Source organism: Pan paniscus, chromosome 2 (genome assembly GCF_029289425.2).
Source record: "Pan paniscus chromosome 2, NHGRI_mPanPan1-v2.0_pri, whole genome shotgun sequence".
NCBI classification, from domain to species: domain Eukaryota; kingdom Metazoa; phylum Chordata; class Mammalia; order Primates; family Hominidae; genus Pan; species Pan paniscus.
Genome location: NC_085926.1, coordinates 169,240,082 through 169,258,494, shown reverse-complemented (window position 1 = coordinate 169,258,494; position 18,413 = coordinate 169,240,082). Strand labels below are relative to the sequence as shown.

The 18,413-nt window shown below is 39.3% G+C and overlaps 1 protein-coding gene across 4 annotated transcripts in view; it reads left to right on the top strand.

The window, feature by feature from the left end:
- Positions 1 to 18,413, top strand: part of TNIK (TRAF2 and NCK interacting kinase) — a 398,535-nt gene that overhangs the window by 82,655 nt on the left and 297,467 nt on the right. For all 4 annotated transcript variants that reach the window (XM_003831928.8, XM_003831929.8, XM_003831931.8 and 1 more), the window contains exon 2: positions 7,894 to 7,959. In XM_003831928.8, the coding sequence (XP_003831976.1) occupies positions 7,894 to 7,959 (66 nt within the window). The remainder of the gene's footprint in view (positions 1 to 7,893; positions 7,960 to 18,413) is intronic.

Here is an 18,413-nt window from a genome sequence, read left to right as displayed (position 1 = left end):
TGAAAATGTATGAAAAGCATTTAGGCTATGGCCTATCCCAACGACAACGATAATGCCTATTATAGCTTATTGTATAGCTTAAGGTTTTGCAGTGATTAATCCGAGGAGTGATGTTTCAAATCCAGTTCTAAAGGCCGACTTTGTGAGGACAGGCTGGAGCTGCAGGGTCTTGAGTGAAGCAGCTGAGCGGGGCAGGGTGATCTAAAGCAGTGTCACTGCTGGCTGCTGCACATTAGCAGGTGAAACTAAGCAGACTGCAAACCAAACAGGAGGTGAGGAGGCTCCAGTCTCCCTGTTCTGAGAGACGAAAGCCAAACTGGAAGCTACCAGTATCGAGGGTTAGTTCCTGGAGGTTTGGCTGTGACTGTGTTTTGATTCTGCCAGTAGCCAGCTGATCACTGAGGAGCTGGTATTAGTAAGAGGATACCAACACTAGCCAGGAACAGCTCTATTGGAGCAGTTTGTGTCCTGGAATCAGCCTACACTCAGGACAGCCCTTCCCAAAAGACGATGCTTGACACAGGGAGCTGGGGAGTTACCTAGAACCTTCATACGCAGGATGCGACATTGTAAAAATGCAGGCCAAAGGGCACTTTCCCAAATTACAGATGAAAAAAACTGGAATATGAGGGGTGAAATAACTCTAGTAAGGAGTGGAATCCAGACTTGAACCCTAATTGTTTTGGACCAGTCCTGTGATAGGTTTGCATAGTTTAATTTGTCCTACACTGATGATCAAGTAAGAAAAATCAACAATCAGTATTTTACCTACCTATAGCCATATCTCTCTCATCTATCTATCTATCTATCTATCTATCTATCTATCTATCTATCTATCATCTATCTATCTATCTGTATATATTTATGTTTTTTACTTGAATTATCTATTCCAGTTGAGATGACTTCTTTGGGCCAGCAGGTTAATGAAGATATGCTTCTGGGCTATATTCCAGATCTCCTGGATCAATACTCTTGGAGCACCTTTTCTCATATGCTGCTTGTCGTTATGATGATCTAATCACTGTGTACGTGTAGTAATTTGCTCATGTCTGCTTCCTTCCTTAGATTGGAAGCACCATGAAGCAGGGGCCATGTACCCCACTGCCTCTACCTTGGACAGTGTATAACACACAGTAGGTGGCGAGGGAGGGTGCCAGGTAGCAGTCAGGGATTAAATAAATCTTACTGTGTAAAGCAAGACCTTTGACTCTGCAAACCTCTACTGCTTTAGAAGAGGGGAAGTTAAAGTAAAAAATTACCTTTGAGGGAACTTGCCTGGCTGTGAGTGCAGCATAAACTAGAATCTGGGGGTTGTTGAGTCAGCACAGTTTCCTAATGCTGTACTTTCGAAGATGATGTTGAAAAGCCTGAAGCCTCAAGATAAATGTGGAGAGTTCTCCTACTGTTCCTGTTTTCTTTGTTCTGTTTTGCTTTTGTAAGCATATGCTTGTCAGTTAGGGCTGAAACCAAACAAAACAGCTGCTAAATATGGTTCTAAAAGAAATAACATTTTGGTCTTCTTAAGGCCCGTAAGTTTAGAGTAAGCACAGTCGTTTGGCAGATGTCAATAGGGAATCCGGGGGTAGCAGTCATTCTGGGAGCACTATCAGCCATCCGTATTCTGTTGGGTGTATTTTACCCTGCCAGAGGACTGGTGGCCTCAAGTAAAAGATTCTGTCACAGAACGGCTGTGTCTTTAAGAGGCGTTTTGGAGGAGGGGTGTCTAGAGTCTGTGTAGGCCATTTGCTCATGATCCGTGTCAATTTCATTTTCAAAGAAGTGGGGAGGCATTGGAAAGAATATGTATCATCTTTTATGATGTGAAGGAAATAGTCATCCTAGTTACAGACTTAAGTTTGCCTTTTTCAATCTTTGGGATTTAGCCCAGTGGTGTTATTTAGTGTTCTTATAAATCCAGTATCATTCAGAGGACCTGGAGGAGTTAAAGCATAACCTAGTGGCAGGGAATATCAAACCCTAGATCTTAAATCTCTCCTCTCTGCTGTGAAGCTGGGCTTGAGCCTGCCAATGCCATCTAAATTTCATCAGCTGAAAGAAAGAGTATTTATTTCAACATCCAAGGAACCCCCAAAACTTAATGCGCCTTCTCAATTGTCTAACTAATTTTTAAAGAGACATACATTTTGTCCATAAATACCTGACTCTGTTTGCTAAGCATGTGGTGGGTAATATTATTGGTTGAAAAGCAATAGGTTTTCCTTTACTGGCCAGATTAGTTTTATTGGCTTTTTTAGTTGAAAATCTATAAAATGCGGACTGAATTTTACTGTGGCATATTCTTTGTTTATTACATGAACTCATTTTCAAAGATGAAAAAGAAAAGGGAGGAAGAAAATGAATATTTATTAAAGTCCTATTACATATCAGGCCCCAAGCTAGTCTAGACACTCACAGTTCTCATTGTATCTCCCAAGGGAGGTAATCCTGTCCACATTTTAAAGATGAGGAAACTGAGGTTCAAAGCAGTTCTGAAACTGGCTCAAGGTTAGAGAGCTACCAGGTGGTAAACCAAGGGCTGGGGATTATGGTTCCATGAAGCTATGATATAGTGATTAGGAACTCAAGGTTTGGAGTCTGACCATCTGAGTCAACATCCTGGCTCTGCCGCTCATTAGTAGTGTGACCCTGACTAAGCATTTAATCCCTCCGTGCCTCCATTTCCTAATCTGTAAAACAAAGATAATGATAGCATCCACTTGATAAAGCTGTGATAAATGAGCTATTCATGAAAAATGCTTAGAATCGTTTCTGACACATAAGTCCTCATGAAATGTTCACTATTACTGTAATTTTTATTGTCATGACTAACCAAGTTTGCTTTTATCAGTACTGGCTGAAAAATTACATTTTCTTTCAAGGAATAGTCTGCCTTTTGATATGTAGTTATATTTCATTATGAAATAATGTAAACTACTCTACCTTAGAATTAAATTCTCTTCTCAGCCTCCCAGCAAAGGTTAAGATCTGAATAAAGGCATGTGTGGCCAACAGGGATTCTTGACTTTGGTAAATGTCAATGATTTGCTCTTTTCTCCTTGGTGTATGTAACTTTCTTCCATGCTGCTCATCCTGGCTTTAAGAGCAGCTAAGCAAACACAAGAGGGAGAATTAAGTGGATTTCTTATCTCTTAGCTTTCCTGTCTTTGTAACATGATTATTAGGTACAGCTTCCTCTCCTTGCTGCACATTCTGTTGGCCACATTCTGACAGCCTGTCTTCTCAATGCACGTGAGGCACAGTTTACTACAACAGGCTCTATGGATTTTATTTTTTTAAGCTGGGAATACTACAGGGGCTTTTACATGTGACAGCTTTGTCCATTTGGGATTGGGGTAAGGAGGATAGAGGGCACAGTGGTAAAACAACTTGTCTAGATTTAAAAGAAATGATGTAAGTTTGCTAGACCTTTGGCTCTACATTCTGATCCCATTTTTTGTGATTTGCACTATACATGTCTTGAAGAATTGGGAGTGGGACATCAACCTTATTCAGTAAATAGTTATATCTAGCAGTTATGTATTGGACAGCATGCTAAGTGCTGGAAATACCAAGATAAATATGTTACAGTGCTTGCTCTTGAGGCATTTGTAATTCATCAAGGGAGAGAAATGTAAGAGAGGCTAGCACTATGTGAAAATGGTTATCACAGAGCTGTGCACAACATATTGCGGCTGCAGAGAGAGAGAGGCAGTGACGCTGATTTGAGAAGGGCTTCAGAAAGGAGGCAGCAAGCTGGGCTTTCAAGGATGGGCTTGCCTCATAAAGAAAGCAGAAGGAATAATCTTGGCAGATGGGCAGTATGAGCCAAGAGCTGAGTGTGGTATGTTAGGGACATGAGGGACATGTGTTGGTTATAGCACAGAATGATGGAACACAAGGCTGGAAATCGAGGCCAGGCCTAAGAATGACATGACCTTGACTTTCAGTTTGAACCGTATCTTGTATTATTTTAAATCATGGAGTGTCATGATTAGAAATGTCTGTTTTAGAAAGATCAGTATGAAGAATAGCTTAGAAGGAAGAAAGAATTAACTAAAAGCAAATGGTCCCAGAAAAAGATGATGAAGCCTGTTGTGTGAATGGAGTGGAGTAGATGGATATGGTGGACATTTGGAGATAAGATCATTGACACTTAGTGAACAAAATTAGGGGAGTGGTGGACAAGGGTGGAACCTTAGGGGAAGGTACCTAGAAGGTGTGAGCAGAAGAAATATTATAGAATCTGTGAGAGAGACTAAGAGGTATGATAGAAGATGGTGGAGGGGATATATTTTCAACAGGAGTAGTGATGCTCAGGAGTATAAATGCCTCAAAAGGGACAACTAGGACAGGACTGAGAAGTGACCACTATGTGTAAGAAATTGAGGTTCATGGTGACCTTTTGGGGAAATTACTTTAGAGGTACTCTAGAGTGGAGAAAACAGCTAAATGCTTATACTGTTCAAGCTGTATCACAATTCTACAAGGATGTAACTAATGATGAAATGCATCTGTGTGAAAGACTATTCACAAACACTCAGCTCTCCAGGCGCTTGGATTGGGGGAAAGAGAGAAGAGAGCCTAGGGTCAGTACTGAGGTGTCACTGAATAATACCTCTGACTTCCATATCTAGGGTTTCAAAGAGCCCCCTCCTTGCAAATACCATGACTCTTATGCTATTTTGCTTTGTTACTCTCAGGATACTGTAGACTGTAGATGCTTATAGACTTCTCTTTTGATTCCAGACTGGTTCTTATTTCTAGCCATGGTGCTTGTAGTGTATGTTGTGGTATGCCACACAGAGCTCAGTTCTCCACTGCTGAGGCACTCAGTTGTCCACCTGCTGGGAGTGTAGGTAGCTAGGGATGACGTTCATCTGAAAAATGTCCTCAGCTGAACAGTGTCAGTTCACCTAAGATTGTTACCTCTGGGACGGGTATTGGGGGGCAGCCCACATGCAGTGACTAGTCAATGGAGATGGGATGCAAAGGCCTGATGCTTCCAGGTAGGATAATTCTCCAGGGCTGTCCTAGCTCCAGCACTTCCATGGATCAGATGAAGTTTTTGTTACCACTACATTTCAGTTCAGCTCTTCTTTGGCTCAGTCCAGTTCTTCCTTTACTCCCCGGCAGGTGTTGATTCTGAGGCATACCCCAATAAACTCACACAGTATAAATCTCAGGGAGTCTCAGAGTTTATTCCTGGGGAACCCATCTGATATGATGATTCTTTCCAGTTTGGTTGCCTATGCAAGGCCAGTTGCCAGTAGAACTCTTTAGTTCCTCTGAACTTTGCTTCTGAGGCCCTTGGATGTGTCCAGCAAAAACCTTCTCCTAGCAGTTTGAACTAAAGGCTCAGCATTAAGCCTCCTTGGTTTTGATTGGTTGGGACATATACCCAAGAATAGATTATTCAAGGAGAGAAAAGAGCCTCACAAGTCAGCTGTCCAGATCTTCCTGAGACCTACCTACTAACCCCAGCTCTGAGAGGGGACCCTGAGGCGAGTGACCTTTAGCTGATTCCTGCTCTGCACCTGTTTGTGCTCCTGCCCTCATCTCACATCCCTGTTTGATTCCCAGGTTCCTTGAGGCAGCCACTCATCACTGTCCTGTATCTCTTCTCTTTCTGTTATTTTTTTTTTTAGTTAAGAAAAACGAATGTTGAAAACACAATTGAGCTATTTCAAGCAAATGTAGAACTTCTCTCCAAATATGTTGCAGAAACACCACCAAGCAAACAAACTACTGGGAAGCACAGCTTAGAAACAAACAGCAGCTGCCACCATTTATGGGCTTTTTTTTTCTTTTCCTCATTTCTTTCTAATTCCATTTGTAATAAAACCTGCTGCTCTAATGGCCTAGTAGTTTAACCAACAAAATTTTTCTTCCCGATCCTGAGGCCTCCCAGGTGGCCTTGATGGTGTCTTCTAACTATGGGGTGTTGGTCGACTCAGAGCTCTAAGTCCCTTAAGAGTGTTTTCCGGTTTTGTGGTTCTGTCTGGAACCACACCTCCCAGACCAGGTGGGGCATAACTGGAACTTCTGGACTTCTGGATTTTTCAGGACATGAGCATGGAGTGTGGTTTCTTGCCCTTCTGGCTTTGTAAGAGCAGGTAATGTAGTGCTAACTCCAATCTTTCTCAGTGACTAAGTGCTTAATCTGTTGGGTGCTTTGTTTGCTTTTTGTTTTTGTTTTTATTTGTTCTCTGTGTGGAATCTTTGAAGGCACCTTCGCAGGGGCTTTTCTTGAGTTTGATTTACCACAGACTGGACTTTAAAGCATCCTGACTTGTCAGATCAAACTCATTTTTCCCTTTCCCCAGAATAGCAGATAAACTCATTTTCCCCTTCCCCCATTTAAATCCTGCTGGTGGTGTGGAATTTCTCAGCTTAAAAGTGATTACTATTAGGTGTTAATAGATTTCCGACTACTTGCAAGGCATTGTGCAAAGCCCACACTTATTCTTCACAAGAGCATGGCTAGGTAGATGTCATCCCTGCAGACCCAGACAATATGTTGCTTTCTCGGGGTCTCCTAGGATCACACAACTGGTCAAGGCACAGCTGGTATTTAACCCAGGTCTGTCTGAATCTGAAGTTCAGGCTGTTCCCTGCCTACCTCTTAGCCACCCATTGTAATAATATATGGCATTGCTCTCATGTAAGTGTCCAGTAGAGACAGGCCAAAGGCGCAGACTATTTTTATTTGTTCCTAAGAATGTTTTTTAAATTAAATGCCTAAAACTTAAAAAATAGGAGATCTCACATTAAATACAATGTTCAGTTTCTCTTGAAAAATCTTTAGACCTGGCAATATTGTGCTCATATGTTGACAAGACAACAAGTGGCTCCAGCTAAGTAAACTCCACCCCACCCCACCCTACCATACCATACCCTACCTCCCTCAAGGAGGCTTGGGTTGCCCAGTTTGCCACAGGCCCCAACTGGACCACTTTACTTGTTTATGTTACTGGCCTGGCCTCTGTAGACATTTAAGTTTGTGACTCCTAGATTTATGCCTTTAAAGAAGCAATTTCTGTCCAGTTAGGAATCAGTAAGGGGTGAAAGTCAATTTCTGCCTCTGAATAGAATTTTATAGGCTTTGATTTTTCTTTTCAACTTTTTGGGATAGTAATTCAGTTATAATAGCAGTAATTTTGGATATTTATTGAACACTGTAACATTTAGCTGACTCCTGGGGTTAGTGGACAACTGATTGGTGGTAAGAACTTGAATAATTCTCCAATTTAGTTTGCATTCTAAATCGTGCAGTTACTCAGCAGGTACTGCAGGAACTGGAGGCTATCCTCAAAAGTATATTTTGTAGAGGCAGTATTACAGAAGAGATGAATCCAAAGAAAAACTTTCTGAGAGAGGTAGTTAAGTTGACTCTATTTTCCCTTGGAAACTGTTGACTACCATAGGTAAGATTGCCCCACAATGCACGAACACCCTTCTTAGCTACCAGGGCTCACTCAACACAATGAACAGCTTGGATATTTCAAAGAGAAATACCCTGGAACATTAGAACCTTCTCAGGATGATGCGTCTTTCACTTTATCTTGCTGTAGCTCCTGCAAGTGTGTTTTTCCATTTAACAGTGAGAAATGTGTTACTTCTTTTTTATTATTTCACTTGAAAAAGCATCTCCTTTTGCCTGATTTAAACACATTTCATAGAAATGTAAAATGGAAAGAAAATAGAACTTGGCTAATTTCATAGCTGCAGCTGACTTAAATTTTAAAATTTTGATAGTATTAAATGTTAACACATGAGAGCCCCTGAAGCTAAAGTTGTTATTTATTTGCTTAATTTAAATAAGTATTTGCTTTTGATTAAGGCAATGCCTGGAATATTGTTTTGAATTTTTATTGTTTGTTTATTTTCTTTCAGGACCCCGCAGGGATCTTTGAATTGGTGGAACTTGTTGGAAATGGAACATACGGGCAAGTTTATAAGGTAAATACATTGAGTCTGAGAGTGGCTTATGTACGGTTTCAGTTCATGAATGACAAATTGCAGTGCTGTCTATACTGGCTCATAAATGGCTCCTAACAAATTTAAAATGAATTAATATACTTGTTGATTGACTCTCCATCTTTTAAAATATATCTGTGGTTATGTTGCTTAAACTGGATTCTGTGATTTGGGTATTTCCCTTCATTATATATTACTATGTTTGTATGTGACACATGAATTCTGATGGCACATATTTGAAGCTCTTCAAGCGTTCAGTTTCCTTTACTTAATCACTGCCAGAACTTGTTTTTGAAAGAGAAAAGAATACCCTCTACTTCAGAAATTTAAGCTATTAAACTATTACAGCTGGAAAAGTAGATGTGTTATCGGCCTAGGGCATGAATTAAACGAGTGGAGTGAACAGTGTTGGAAGAAAACTGGGTTACCTCACAAAGCAAAAGCTTAATAGCAGCGACGAATTTTAGGAAATAATTAAAAGTTAAACTTGAGTTGAGATTGAGCTGTGGAATAAGAAATCTTGCTTGCCTGTTTACTAATTTCTGCTTACAAATTCACTCAAAAAGTGTTTTTAAAAGGTATTTTCCCCAAGTATAATCTACGAAAAATGGTTGGTTGAAAATGTGAGTTGATTCCTTTTCTGATTGTCAAAAAAAAAGAAAGGGAACTGTTTTTGGACTACAACTTTTGGGGTTTTATTGAATGAGCTATTGAAATGCCATCAAAACAAACCAACTGTTTCCTCATGATAATTTCTAGGGAAATATCCATCATGTTCCCTAGTGGCAGCAATATGGGATGGCATTTCCATTACAAATTATCTTGTGTTCTATTTTTAAAAATTCCTCCTGAGCCCTAAACTTCTCTCAGTTAATTAATTATAGAAATCATTCAGGTTGTAATATTTTCAATTCTGCAGAATGTCAAAAGTATTATTTATAGGGTATTCTCGAGATTCTAAGTGGATACACATTTATATGTTTATTTACGAGAGGTTTCCTTTGGTGTCCAGGGGAAAATTCTCCCTTGCAAGAAACGATTATTTCCTAAATTGTACACCTTTTACCATTAGACAGAATGTAGTCTACCCAACCTGCTCACTTGACGTTGATCCTGTCTGACACAGAAAGAAATGTGTCTCAGCAAAGGCTTTTAAATAATTTCAATGAAGATAATTAGGTTGGAAGATTTTGTTACTGCATTTTGAGAAACTGGATTGAACTTGTGAAGTAACTAATGAATTAAGCTCTGACTTAGGTACAAAATTAGTTCTGATTTGCTGTCAATATGAAGGAGCAACTCTGTAGCATGCTGTTGGTTTTATGGTGCCATTTCTTAGAGCCTTTCCGTTTCATTATGTTTCCCACCCATAGGATATACATTTGGGAGACATTTCACAGCTTGGTACACTAATTCAAGAGGTGAAACTCTGCACTCTTATAAGAGGAGATACCAAGAGATTCAATTAAGGATGAGAATATTTGGAAAATCCAGAATTATCCATAATTTCTTGTTATTTGAAAAAGGCAAGGAAACAAATGGCAAGAGGTCTCAGATCTTTTTAGAGAGGGAAGATATTTAGCAGCTAGGTTGTCAACATTATTATTCTAAAGGATTCCATTCTCTTGGTGGTTGATACAGTACTATGGCACCTTCCAAGTTTAAGGGAGATTCTGCAAAGAATGGTCATGGTGAATGCAGTGAACTTTGGGACAGGAGATTTCCTCTCTTTTACCAGCCCCATTGTTTTGTAGCCACCACAGCTTTTCTGTGTATTAGTCAAATGAGAATGTAGTTAGAAATGCTTCGGGGCCTGGCCAGGTGCAGGGGGCTCACGCCTGTAATCCCAGCACTTTGGGAGGCCAAGGCAGATGCATCATTTGAGCTCAGATTTCAAGACCAACCAGGCCAACATGATGCAACCCCGTCTCTACTAAAAGTACAAAAATTAGCCAGGTGGTAGTGGCATGCACCTGTAATCTCAGCTACTCGAGAGGCTGAGGCAGGAGAATCTCTTAAGCCTGGGAGGCAGAGGTTGTGGTGAGCCGATATCTTGCCACTGCACTCCAGTCTGGGCGAGAGAGTGGGACTCTGTCCCCTCCCCCCCACCAAAAAAAATGCTATGGGGCCTTGTGTTGATTTACTTAAAGAATTATAACTCCCTACCTACCTATTTAAGGGTTTGGTTTCTAGGCAACCAGATGATGTTAGGTGGCACTGCTCATGAACAGACCCTTTGTTTCCTGAGGCCACTAATCCAGTCCTGCTGTCATTCTGAGTTCTAAAAGATTAAAGTTTAATAAAATAGCAAAATACGAGCAAAAAGATATGTGAGCCTAAGTAAATTACATTAAAAAGTGATTGCACTATAGATTATGCAACTTTTATGGAATATGTATGTTTCTAAAATACTGTAGGTATAAATAGAAATGTTATAGCTCTAGGAGGAGGTCCTTATACATAAAATCATATGATAAGTATTTTCTTTCTGTTAAATACTGTATTAGTCTGTTCTCCCGCTGCTATGAAGAAATACTTGAGACTGGGTAATTTATAAAGGAAAGAGGTTTAACTGACTCACAGTTCTGCATGGCTGAGGAGGCCTCAGGAAATTTACAATCATGGCAGAAGCCACCTCTTCACAGGGAGGCAGGAGAGAGAATCAGTGCCCAGTAAAGGGGGAAGCCTCTTATAAAACCATCAGATCTCATGAGAACTAACTCGCTATCATGAGAACAGGATGGGTGAAACCGCCTCCATGATTCAATTATCTCCACTTGGTCTCTCCCATGACACATGGGGATTATGGGAACTACAATTCAAGATGAAATTTGGTTGGGGACACAGCCAAACCATATCAAATGCTAAGCCTTTGATTTTAATTTTTAAAGTCTCTCTTTTGGTATTCCTGGTTTTCATAAAGTCAGGTATAATTTTATGAATAAGTATATGGACATAGCCTTTATTTTATGGAAAAATTTATTATGTTTCTTTTTTATAAGCTGCCCTAAGAGAGTCATAATATAATTTTGTTTACAGGTAGTTTTAAAGAAACATACTTAATATAATAAATAAAAAGTATATGTAGGTATTCAGAGAACACCTCTTGAAATGTATCTGCATGTGAGTCAGGTACATCTAGATATAGAAATATAAATATGTTATATAAAAGCCATTTAATAAGGTTTAGTTTTTCAAAGTTGCTTCTAGTCTTACTCCCAATTCTAGCTTCTTCCTGTTTTGGGCAAGGTTAGATTTGTTTATCTTTAGCATTTTAGTCCCAGGTAATCAAGTAGTGATTCAATGTCTGTTTTTTGCTTTATTTACCGAGGAGCATAGGTAAATAATAAAGAATAGTGATTCACTCTCAGGACTTTTAATGAGGAAACCATCTCCTTCTGTTCATGGCTGCATTAAAAAATAAACCAACAAAAGGCCACATACCCATTTACTAAAGGTCTTGGCTGTTTATTGGCATGCCATCTATTGGGAACCTAATGGAATCTGGACACATTTTTGTTAAAATAGAGTAATTCTTTTAATAAATTGAAATAATTGTTTAATGTTTACTGGTAAGATACCACTACAAATTAGCCACAGGTTTTAAATAAATGTTGGTTTTTCCTGTCTCCTAATTTGCCCTTTTGAATATAGATTGGTTATTACGGAAATGAAGACATATTTTATCCCAGGGTGATAATGTGAATTAGGAATATGAAGGATTCCTCAGTATTTCTCATATTTCTTTTCAATACTTCTTAAGGTTGTAAAGTGCAAAGTAGGGAAGCCATCGTGGTGGCTATTGTGCTTAAGAGAGAGAGATGCTGTGAGTGTGTATATTTCCAGCATGCTATAAGAGTCTTCATAGTCCTCATTCTGAGTTCTCCTCTGCCAGCTGGCTGTTCAGCCCATCCTTCATGACCTCCAGTCATGTAGAACTCATTACTTTTCTGTCAGTCCATTTTCCTGCAGTTCCTTTGAATGTTATCACATTGTGCTGAGATCCTGCCTTCCTAAAATGTTTACCATTTCAACCCCATTTCATACCTCTAGAGCTATTTAAAATTTAAAATTAAATATTCTTTCACAAGAATGTAGACCTTTTGGGCCGGGCGCGGTGGCTCACGCCTGTAATCCCAGCACTTTGGGAGGCTGAGGTGGGCAGATCACCTGAGGTCAGGGGTTCAAGACCAGCCTGACCAACGTGGAGAAACCCTGTCTCTACTAAAAATACAAAATTAGCTGGGCGTGGTGGCACATGCCTGTAATCCCAGCTACTCAGAAGGCTGACACAGGAAAATCACTTGAACCAGGGAGGCAGAGGTTCCGGTGAACTGAGATCGCACCATTGCACTCCAGCCTGGGCAAGTAGAGCGAAACTCTGTCTCAAAAAAAAAAAAAAAAAAAAAAAGAATGTAGTCCTTTTGTGTAGTCCTTTTGATATTTGAAGAAGATTTCTTCGTTCTTCCTCCAAACATATACTTACGTCTCCTGTTGTCCAGGCAATGTAGCCTCAGTTGCTTGATTCATTCTTATGGCATAGAGCTGAGGCCCTTCATTATCCCCACGAACTATTCTATCACTAAAAGTCGTGTTTTATGCTTGTAAATAGTTTTATATTCCATAAAACCTTTTGAATATATTATTTAATTTCTATATTAGAATGAGCACCTTGTTCTCACTTCAGGGTCTTTAAAGTCATAGTTCCCTCTACTTAGAACACTTTCCCCCAGCCCTCTCATGGCTGGCTCCTTCTCCTTCAGGTCTCAGCTCAAATGTTACCTTCTCAAGGAAGCCACTTTTCATCCCTGTGTCTATTACAGCTAGCCACTGCCTCTGCTTCCCTCTGCCATAGACTTTCTTTATTACATTAACCTGTTTTATTGTTTTTATGGTATTGCCACTCTCTGAATTATCTTACTTCCTTGTTTATGTCTGTATTTAGCAATTTAAATACATAAGTCAAGGGAAAATTAAGTCAGAGACCTAGTCTGTCTAGGCCATCACTATCCCTAGTCTGGCACACAGTAAATGTTGACACTTCTGGGGCCCAGAATTGAGCTATGTTTTCCTTGATAATTCTTTCTATATTTGTTCCCAGTTTTAAATTTTTTTTAGCATTTTCATAAAATGTTAATCTTTGTACTTTAGAAAAATATATTTGCACAAAAGCAATAAACAAAATCCTCTACCTATTTTTTTTTTTTTATAATGGGATGGGGATGTGGATCTTATGTTTAATGAATTACCAGTAGTCTGCAGAAGCAAGACTATGCTAGAAATTTACAAAATGAGGCAAAGCAATTTTCTGGGGTCTGGTCTCCTGGCAGAGGTCCTCAAACTTTAGTGTGTAAAATGAATATTTGGGAAAGGATTTAAAATGTAGATTTCCAGGCTCCAACTTCTGAAATTTTGATTCAGTGGGTCTGGGGTATCCTCTTTGAACATTTAATAAGTGTAAATGCTCATTCTGTTGTTAAAGGTCCTGGGACCGCACCTCCAGAAACTGCAAAAATGATTGTATGTTATCCTGTTATAGGTCACTTGAGTGAATGCTAATCCTATACTTTTTGTAATCATTTATTTTAGGATTTCCATGCTGACTCAAACTTACATAAACTGAGAAAAGCAAAAATCAAAGATCTTGCCCTGAGATGTGATACCCACCTGTTTTGGCTTATTCAAAGATTTGACTTTCAGTGTTTTTATTTGATATGCTTATGATTACAGTTTACAGCTGAGTAATTTAACTCAAGACCTGAGAATCAATATTGTCAAAACTGACCTTATATAGCAAAATCTCGGCCTGTTGGGTGGAGATTTTCTCAAATCTGTATATCACGATCTCTTCATTAACCTTCTGTTAAAATAAGATAAAACATTTCAATAGCAAGTTTATTAATAGTTTATTTATGGAGGTGATTCTATAACATTACCCAGGATGCACTGTAGCTTTTCATAGCCTGCTGCAATGAATCATGTATTATACTATTCACTTATTGTTTGGCAAGGAGTGAGTATGGGAGAATGGTGTGTTTTATAGATAATAGTGGCGTTTGTTTTTTAATCAAGAATTTCTAACATAAAGAATACATTCTTTCACATTTGTTGAGTGCCCATGAAAAAAGCCCTGTGCTTTGTATGGGAATAATGCAGAGCTAACTGAGGAGGTTCCTACTCTTAAGAAGTGCGTAATCAGATTATCTAATTAGGACTGAGTGTTCACTGTGCACCAGAGGTTTTTATGTATATTGTCTCAGTTATTCCTCATGGTGGTTATGGTCTCATTTTATCGGGAAGGAAGAACATTTATTAAATCACATTATCACTGTAAGGCAGGGTTTCTCAGCCTCAGCACTCCTGAGATTTGGGGCTGGATAATTCTTTGTTGTGGGGGCTGTACTGTGCATTGCAAGATATATAGAAGCCTCCCTGGCCTCATCCAACTACAAAGCAGCAGCACCCCTAAGTTGTGACAGCTGAAAATGTCTCCAGTTTTTCCTGTGTCTTCTGTGGGGGTAAAACCACTGCTCTAAAAATCACACAGAATGGCAAAACTCTTAACATTGAGGTGCAAGTGGGGACGGTGAGAGTGTAGACTACTTAGGAATTAATGCTGTCCAGGCAGAGTGGGGACCTGAATGGGCACAAGATATGGGTTTGGAAAAAGCTTAGAGGCTTTGGCATTTCCACTGTATCTGGGAGTGTAATTGAGCATTTTTATAAGTGGAAAGAGTATAATGAAAAGGACTTTGGAGCAGGACTGCCTGAGCTGGATTCCTAGTCTGGTTTTGCTCTGTTCCAGTCATGTGAAGATAATCAACTTACCCTGTGAGCCTGTATTTCTTTATCTTTTATTAATAGTACAGATTAGAGCTGTTAATGAAAACTCAAGTATAAAACATTAATATGTGGAAACGTTCAGCTCAGTGCCTGACACATAGTAGGCACTCAATAACCTTTTCCTCTTCCCAAACACATGTGCCAGTTCTTCCCATGGTCTTGCCTTCATAGAACATTTTATGACCTAAAAGAAACATTCATAGAGGAATGAAGTTAGAAACACATGTCTTTGTGCTCCACATTCTACATTTGATTTATTGGTTTTTATGTATGCTTAGAATGGCATTATTTGTATTAAATATTAGGATGGTGCAAAAATAATTGTGGCTTTTGCCATTAAAAGTAATGGCAAAAACGACAATACTTTTGCACCAACCTAATACCAGTATTACTTTTAATGGCAAAAACAGCAGTAACTTTTGTGCCAACCTAATACAATTCTTACATTGTATTTGGTGATATAATTGCCACTTGGATATTATATTTGGTCTTTAGTGCTTAAAAAAGCCAATGTCTCAATAATGTGTAAAGAGAAGATAGGTTAATAGAGGAAACAGGAATCAGTTGCAGCACTGTGGAACTTTGGTGGGGTGAAAATGGTTTCTGAATAATTTTATATTTCACAAGTTTTGGAGGAGAAGCAACAGTATTTCTTCTTCAGGTAGCATAAGGTCTCAGGAGAGAGTCTTTATTGTGAGATTAGTGAAGGGGTGTGGAGCAGCAAGAACCTCATTTAGATATTGAGGACCCGTTGTATGGTTTTGGTTCTACCCTTAACTTGCCTTAGCTTTGAGCTTGCCATAGATCTATTTGGAACTTCAGTTGTTCTCATCTGTAAAATTAGAATATAAAGAAACAGTTTTCATGATATAACCCATGAAGCTATCGTGAGGTTGAAATCAATTAATGACTATGAAAGTATTTTGTTAAATATAAATTCCTATGTACATGTAAGGTTTGATTACTGCTATTGTCATTTATTACAATAGGAGGTGGCAGATTCCTGTTATCTTGGGGTCTGGGGAAGTTTATTCCTATGTTGTTATTTCTCTTCTTCATCCTCAGGCTTTATTATCTGTTCTTAAAGTGTAGTTTTGCTAGAATTAAAGGTAACAATTTTACTTCCATTCTCCAATAAGTAGGAGAATCATTCGCCTTTGAAATATGTTTGCTTGATGAATTTTTCATCCTCATAGATCCCCATGTTGTTTGCATCTAATTTGTCTGAAGATCATGCCACTTTGTGCTATGATCTGTTGAGTATAATGAATTAGATGGTTGTCATGTGAACATGGAGGGAAGACCTTCGTGGGTGCCTGTGTGCTAGATGCCATATGGATGGGTCGATTGCTCTGCTAGGTAGTTGAACCTATAGAGTTGCTACCAAAACTTGATACAGGGACTGTGTGGGATTTCTTATTGCTACTAGTGGTTCGCAGCCTTCACTTTTTATAGAAATCATCTGGATAATTTTGCAAAACTATAGATAATTGGGCCTTTCTTTAAAAATTTGATTTTGGTTTGTCTGATGTTGGGCTGGGGAAGGTTTTATTTCAGACCTTCCCAGATGCTTGTAATGCACAGCCAGGATAGAGAGCTGCTGGGCTGAGGCTGTCTGTAGTGTAAGTGCTCTTTTGGGTATCTTTGTCTTTGGAGATGAGTCTACCCCTTTTAGCTCTATCTTGGGGTTTTGTTTACCTTTGTTCATTTATTCAGTGTCAGCCTTCATAAGTATCTAACAACTGCCTGGCATTGCCATCAGGGCATGGTTTATAGATAAACATGTGGCATGGTCCTTGCCCTCCAAGGGTTTGAAGTCTCTGGGTGGAGAGACATGAGAATAGATCACTTCAATGTTGTATTCCATGCACCACAGCAAGAGTATACAGAGCAGAGCCAAATCTGTGGGGGCTGTGGGAAGACCAGGAAAGGCTTCATATAAAGGTGACTCTTGAGTGGAGTCTTAAAAGATGAATAGATGTATGTGGAAGGGGAATTAAGTAGGTACTCTAGGGAGAGGTAGTGTTACCAAAGGCTTGACTGCTTTTGATGGCCTGGGCCAGGGTCAATAACCTGAGGTGAAGTAGGGCTGGGAAGGCTTTAAGACAGACATGGACAGATGGCTCTTCTGGCCTTGAGTCTTGGCCTTGAGACTCATTAGCTGTGTGAGCTTAAGCAAGTCATTTAGCTTTTCTGGGCCTTGGTTTCATGTATAACGAAGAGGTCTGGCCAGAGGGTCTCCAGAGTTCCTTCTGGATATGACATCCTTTAATTCTAAGTAGAGCACTAGTCTGGATAACCTCCACAAGTTGCTTCCATGAATCCACTTACAGCCTGTGCTTTTCCAACTGCAAAACTGTTACAGCAATACTCTAAACCATTAGCAAAATGATTTATACGGAATGCCTAACATTAAGGTACCCATGTGGCCTGGTGGCACTGCTTGGTGTAGTTCTGTGTTGAAGGATGTAGACACATGCACATTTTATACCATTCTCTCATTAATTCAGAGCTGCAAGGTTTTAGCAGGTTCTCACTGCCTCAGTGAATGATGATACAAAATTTCTAATAGTGATGAAAAGAGGATGAGATTTTCTGTTAGGGATGGACATGGATTGGCACTCGTGTGCTCAATTTTGATTTGAAGTATTTAGAATGCTTTAGTCCAAAATACTTTCATTCCACCTCATATTGTATCAATGAGTTGCCAAATAACTTGATGCACAACCCCCTCATGACTTGTAGTTTTTAGATCTCATAACACCCTTAATGACTTGGTGATTATAAGGCACTTTCAAGTAATTAAACCATCAATAGTTACTATTCTGGGTTATTTGTAACCTGTAAAATGAAACCCCGCCAGGATTACAGGCATAGAATTTAGGGCTCTTCACGGTTTTTAACTATTTTGTACATGGGAAACATTTGAGACTCTTTAATAAAAAGAATAACCAGTTAACTGTGGTATTGAGATTGTATTTCTTATCTCTGTAGTTTAACCTTAAGTATAATTTCATTAAATCTGCTTGGATATTTTGCATATGCAAAAAGAAATATCTGCTGTTCGGCAAGCAAATATATGCTTACTACTACATAGGAGCGTTGTTGGTGGTGAGGGTCTAGAATGGGGTCATTACAACCTCTGCTGCTGGGTGCAGTGGCCTCTGATATTGCTTTGGATCTTGGTCCTGTTGCTCACTTTGCAAGGAGAAGCACAGAACTACTGTGTCCATTTTGTTCCTCTCTACAACAAAGGCAGACAAGTGTAGCAGCTGGTTACACAATTTTTCTAGATAAATTACAAAATGTCTGTTACAACAATCATGATAATAATAACCATATCATCTTTGTGGACAGCAGGGAAGAGTTAGGAACTCCATATGTGAAGAACTCAGTCTCCTTTAAGGAGAAGGTGACTTCTTGTTTTAGAAAACTTGCCCGTTACTGTTTAACATCTTCAAGTTGATACTTCGAGTATTGCTTGAGAAATTCAGTTTTGATCTGTGCATCACATTCAGGGAGGTGGTATGAGGCTCCTAGCTGAATTTATCTTACTGGAAATCTTTTTAGTGGTACCTCTTTCTCTTATCGTA